The 5,982-nt window shown below is 31.9% G+C and overlaps 1 protein-coding gene and 1 long non-coding RNA gene across 2 annotated transcripts; both read right to left on the bottom strand.

Annotated features, from left to right (window-relative positions):
* Positions 1 to 859: 859 nt before the first annotated feature.
* LOC121770899 lies at positions 860 to 1,512 on the bottom strand. Its single transcript, XR_006043879.1, has 2 exons — positions 1,395 to 1,512; positions 860 to 1,297 (listed from the first exon to the last, which is right to left on the bottom strand). It is a non-coding gene; the product is annotated as an uncharacterized LOC121770899 (long non-coding RNA).
* Positions 1,513 to 1,612: 100 nt separating this feature from the next.
* On the bottom strand, positions 1,613 to 2,662 carry LOC121770171 (ABC transporter G family member 7-like). Its single transcript, XM_042166955.1, has 2 exons — positions 2,138 to 2,662; positions 1,613 to 1,832 (listed from the first exon to the last, which is right to left on the bottom strand). The coding sequence occupies exons 1-2, from the start codon at positions 2,392 to 2,394 to the stop codon at positions 1,613 to 1,615; spliced, it is 477 nt and encodes a 158-aa protein (XP_042022889.1). The 5' UTR covers positions 2,395 to 2,662.
* Positions 2,663 to 5,982: the final 3,320 nt, after the last annotated feature.

Below are 5,982 nucleotides of genomic sequence, written 5' to 3' on the forward strand. Positions count from 1 at the left end.
ACTTCTCAGTTATTAATGCATGTCACATATAAATATAACTACATTAAATTAGTATTGATTTCATATATCATTAAGGATAAGCTCCGCAAAACTCGATTGTTAAGGTTGAGAGACCACTGTTAACTATAGAAGTAAGTAGGAAATCGACTTAACGTATAAAACGTTTTTGAATAATGGTTACATATAAAGTCCCAGATATCCTTAATTATATTTTATGTAAAACTATTACTCCTTCCGTTTCCTAAAATAAGAACTTTTGAAATAGTACAAATTTTAATACAAAATTAGTAAAGTAAAAAAAGATAATAAAATAAAATGTGTTACTAAAAAATAAGTATCATCTGATAGAGAGAAAGAAGTTCTGAAAGTTTTATTTTTAGGAAATGGACCAAAATTTAAAAAGCAGATGGAGTATTTCTTATTTAATTACTCTAGACTTGTGGAGTCTGGTCTAAATTTGTAACATAGTAAAATTAAGGTTTCCCCATTGTTTGAATAATAGGGTTACTTCTTGGGACGGAGTAGGTACTAAATTTTGTTCAAACAAATTCGGTGGCTGATTGCTGAATTTAATTGATAGAGGAAAAATATCTGCATTAAGCTGGAATAAAGATCTCCCATCCGAAAATATAAAAAGTCACGTCAACATAGATAGAGAAAATGTTTGGGTGAGAATTACCAATAGAAACGGAAAAAATATACCACTCCTATGTTTTAGGGTGGGATGTCAATCGGGCTAACCTGTTCGGGTTGTCGAGGTATTCGGGTTGTAAATTTTGAACTCTAACCTAGTTTGCCGGGTTTCAGGCTAACCCATGAGTTTCAGAGTACACAATACCATGCATTTTCACTATCATTATGTTCTAAAATAGAGCTACCTTCTTTATTTTGCAGGCATCGCTTCCAAATCTGCAACTGTACGAGTATAAATAATACTAGCAAGTAGCATATATCACATAAAGATGATCGCAGTCGAAGTAATTACAAACCATCTATGCCGAATAGATTAAGTGGCTCAGAGGGAGGCAATGGAAGTGGCTGGTCGGGTTTACCTTGGTCGTCCGGACCGGGGGGATTCGGATTGTTGATCATATGGTTCCTCAGTTTCACTTTCAAGAGGCTCGGGCTTTGGTGGTGTTTGTAATTGATCGTGAGGAGGCGGCTCAAGTTGTTGGTACTTGGGTTTGTTTTTCTCCAGCATAAGGTAAGTGGTGTAATACCAAAGGAGTAGTATTCTACTTTGAGCAACCAGTGTGTCTCTGATCCAACTGCCTCCAAAGGAAAGGCGATCAAGTGCCTGCAGAAGAGGGAAAATTCCAGATTGCTTGAACAGGTAATGGTAGAAACAAACATAACATCAAGTATTTCTTTTCATCAACTTATGGCAAGAATACAGTGTTAATTAGAATGCATCACTCGCTTGATCACCAGTCTGAATGTCAAAGGAGTTCTGATGATCAAACTGAAGCCCGCTGAATTCATTAATGCAAAGCCCTTGAAATGCCCTGAACATAAAATAACCACGCTTAAATATAATTATCATTATTCAGGAATGGCGTAGTAGTTAACCTCAAGCAAATACTATAAAGTAAGGCGTAAATCACGAATGGAGCTACCATCTGATGATGAGAGAAACACGAGGGATCCAGCGGAAGATGATTGGCGTGTTCTCTGCATTGATGTAGTAGCCTCCAAATACAATGAATAAAGTCATAAAAGATGGTCCTACTGCCAGAGCTGCTTCAGTGGTAGGAACCATAGCGCCAACGGTGAGGCCCATCGCAGATGCAGCAAAGGATTCAGTGGTTACTATTCCACAGAACTTCCCAAATCTAGAGAACAACATTTCTTAGCACAAGGCTTGCACAAAAACATTGAAAATGCTTGAATTCAGAAAAATATTTCTAAGATTGGAACCTTATAACTTCACTTGATGTGCATAATGATGCTTGTAAAAATTTCCAATGTGGGTATGCAATATCTAAGGGAGCATCATATTCGGCAACTATTCTACTTCTAGTGAAAAGGTCCTGAGATAGAAGTGTTGGATCAGGATGTATAGAAATCTTTAAGTGACACATACCATTATCCTAAAGATGAGTACTACCAACTGAAGGTATCAGTAAAAATAACTCACCTTGACAATGTTGGATGAACACGGGTCATGGGGTATAAAACGGTACCAAAGAGCAACGGGAATGCTGCTCCAACAGGGATCTCAGCTAATAATTTTGACAGTAAATATGGCCCTAACAAATAGGATCCTTTCGCTCTTTCTCTATCAACAATCACACGTTCCTTAGGAAATACGCCGACTGTCTTTGATAGTGCAGCCATTGCAGTATTTATAGCCGCAACCTGAACTAGACATCCCAAGAAGTACAGGTATGACATTAAAGTTTATTGCATAGACGTTTAGTATGGCCAAACATCTGATGTAGTAGAATTAAATGGATCCTGGTTGGAAATCTATGTTAAAAGTGTATTCTAGAATTTGAAATGACATTCTACCGCTGGTTTTTAAAAACATCAACAAAATATATATATGTTGTGCTAGGATAAAATTGTACATACATGTAAGACCATCGCTAAACCCAACCACACACGACTTCTGTTAAAACTCTAAGCAAACTATGAATGCAAACAAAGCTGTCAACTACCACTTAACATAATCAAACTGGTTGAAGAAACTGGTACGGCGGCGGTTCCAATACCAAGACCTGGTTAGTGCCATGGTATATGTTAAATCAGCCCCACAGTTTGTTTTATAATATATAATACATGTTGACAATATTTAATAATATTTGAGAGAATTAATTATGACCATAAGATTAAGAAAATGGGTGGACATGATTTGTTCTCTAGTTCGGTCATTAAAATTGGTTCGACATTGAATATAATCCTATATATATATCAAATTTAGTTAATAATAAGATTAAACTTAATTAAGAATAAGTATAATTAAATTTAGTGAAATACAAATATAATTATATAAATATATACTACCTAATATATTAAAACTTATATTTAATTAAATATATATGTGTCAATATTCAAATTTAGTATGATAAATTACTACTAAAATTTATTAAATAACAAATATAATTAACATATTTTATTTATAATTAATTAATTAATTAATTTATAAAAATAATAATTAATCATAAAGTTTATTTATTGATTATAGGAATAATTAAAGTTATTGTTATGCCACACAAATTAAGGTGGTAGAGTGATAATGGAGTTGGACTTATATGCATGCCATTGAAATCAAATTTTTGGCATAATAACTGAAAATTCAAAAAAACGGTTCAACCGATTGGCGGTTCCCGATTGAACCAGCCGGTTCATCCGGTTCAAAACGGCCTAACCTTCCGATGATTTTATAAGGTGAATCGGACCGGACTGAGCACTGGTTCACAGCCGAACCGGTCCGATTTTTAAAACACTGCTCCGTACCTAGTCTGTCCCATTGAAATAATCTATGTACATGTACAACAACATTTTTCTCCTTCTCTTTTACTTTATTATTTATGGGCTCTACCATCCACTGTATAATATCAATTTTTACTATCATCATATTCTGATTTTGCATTTTTTTTTCTATTAGCAGTTAGTTTGATTTACATGAATATATAAACAATGTCATCACTGAAGGTTCTTTTGCATAAATTTCCATGGAACATAAATTCAAGCCATGGTCAATTCCACATTGTGACAGGATAGATTGACTTTAAATATAATTTTGACCTTCAAGTTGTACGTATGAACACTTTTTTTTCAAATATCCTGTACATTAGTCGTGCGAATTTGTCAAGTGTCATTCTTTCCAACGATAAAAGTATCAATTCATCACATCACCTATTTACACGAAGTTTGAACTTATATTTGAAAGTTATTTTTTCAACATATTATATTTTGGATTTTCTATCATAGTACAATATATATATACATTCACCACGGACTGATGGCCCCAGACCTTTCTTTTGACATGCATTTTACATATTCTCTTGCCTATTAGAATATGAGATAAAATATAGTATTATAAGTTTATCGGAAATGTTTTTTTAATTATTAAAAATATCATGCCTTTCACCGCTTGACAACACATGCGATGAGTGTCATTGTTACCGGTGGCAGATCTAGGAAATGACATTCGTGAGATCGGACATAGTGAAGAATATCACTACCATGTTCCAACTCTTTTGTCATCCTCTTCATTGCTTCCTTTGCAACTCACCTTGGACAATGTATCATATTTTTCTTCACAAGTTACATGGATAAGAAGTTTTGTGGATAAAAATTGACGAGTTTAGCAAATTTATTGACTACCAAAGTTCAAATTTAATTACAAAATCAATTTTCAGTTATGTAAAAAATTTGATTATGAACCTTTGATAAGAAAAAAAATACTAACATTTATTAATACTTGACCTAACTAATCAATTTTTATATTTGAAGTCTTCTATTGTAATTATTTTTACATTTTCAACCAAAAAATATCTCCACTATCACTAATCCTTTAAAATTTTAAAAGCATTAACTAAATATCAACTTTATAAAGCATTAATTCAATTTGTTTATAACAAATTTAAAAGAAGAGAGAAAAATAAAGTGGCATTGTCTGCTTCTCTTCTTTTTCCTTAATACTTTTCCCTCTTCTTTCTCTGCAAATCATCCATTTTTATAGCAAAAGCTAAACAACTCTCCCATCTCTCTCGATTTTCTCATTACACAGTCACACAAATAGCCATCGGCCGACCGCTCTTTTCCCTACTTCAATGAACCATCGGGTCAGCACGGTTCCAAATATCGAACCAATGGATTTTTTGTCTCTAATTGTTATGAATGAAAGTATCATAACAAAATAATTATCAACACTAATAAAGAAACTATTTAACATAAAGAAAAAGTTATATGAGATTTTAAATTACGAACGTACCAAAATAGAAAAATATGAATTACTATATCACATACAAAACAACTATTAATGAATCAAATAATTAAAAAAAATACTATTGTCTCCTTTTAAGTATTACCGTGTCTTTTATGACCCTTCTCCTGGAGAAAAATTTATTCGCAGGGGCTAGATTGAATAATTTTAGACAATGTAATTTTTATTCAGTTTTTGGTTATTTTAGTAAGGATGATTTAAAACGATCTAAAAATGATCTCTATGTTCTTAAAATCCTAATTTTAGAAAATGAACTTATAACTAACTAAAAATTACTCCCACGTTATCTCAAAATGATAGTTCCGCGCTGGACACTACATTTTCTATTGATTAAAAACGCTAAGATATGTATGTTACGAATCATTGAAAAAAACTCATTAAATATACGCAATGAAAAATCTTTTAGTTTAAAAGATATGGAGTAATATATAACAAATAGATTAAAATTTATAATAATTCAATGGACTAATGAAAAATGAAATATCTTTTAGTTTAGACAATTTTTGTAAAAGTACTTCCTAAATTTCTAATCGAAACAAATTGAGGATCACACTCTTATTAATATTAAAAATAAATAACTTGTTATATAAGAGATTAAAACATCTAATAAGTAATAATCCGTTTAAATATAAATGCACTCCATTGAGGAAACAAAATTTAAATCTTTTATAATATTTCATCAAATTAAATTGATAAATCTATTAGTGTAAGAAATTAGAATGCTAGATGAAACGTGTCTAACACGCGAGGGAAATAGCGTGAAAAAGGTTTAAGAATTTACTTTAATTAATATTTTATACTCCAATTAAGTAACTTTGGTTTGCTTCTTCTTCATCAAACGATCGACAACCATTGTTGAGAGTTGATACTTTCTCATTCTCTAATTTCAAATTTCAGCCCCTTCCAACTAATCACTTTTCAATAATTTAATCTTTAATGATACATTTTGGCAGGGGCTAAACATGATTTTCAACCAATCTGGAAATAACAGTAGTAGAAAAAATGATTAAAAATATCTTTTGGGAGGG

The sequence above is a fragment of the Salvia splendens genome, chromosome 16 (assembly GCF_004379255.2).
Source record: "Salvia splendens isolate huo1 chromosome 16, SspV2, whole genome shotgun sequence".
Lineage (NCBI taxonomy): Eukaryota > Viridiplantae > Streptophyta > Magnoliopsida > Lamiales > Lamiaceae > Salvia > Salvia splendens.

What these genes read in the sequence shown, in the direction of transcription:
- LOC121770171 (XM_042166955.1), bottom strand. Translation starts at nt 2,394, where the DNA reads ATGTCATACCTGTACTTCTTGGGATGTCTAGTTCAGGTTGCGGCTATA. An exon ending in GTTCATCCAACATTGTCAAG is followed by an intron (nt 1,833 to 2,137) that starts GTGAGTTATTTT and finishes GTTGTTCTCTAG; the next exon opens with ATTTGGGAAGTTCTGTGGAA.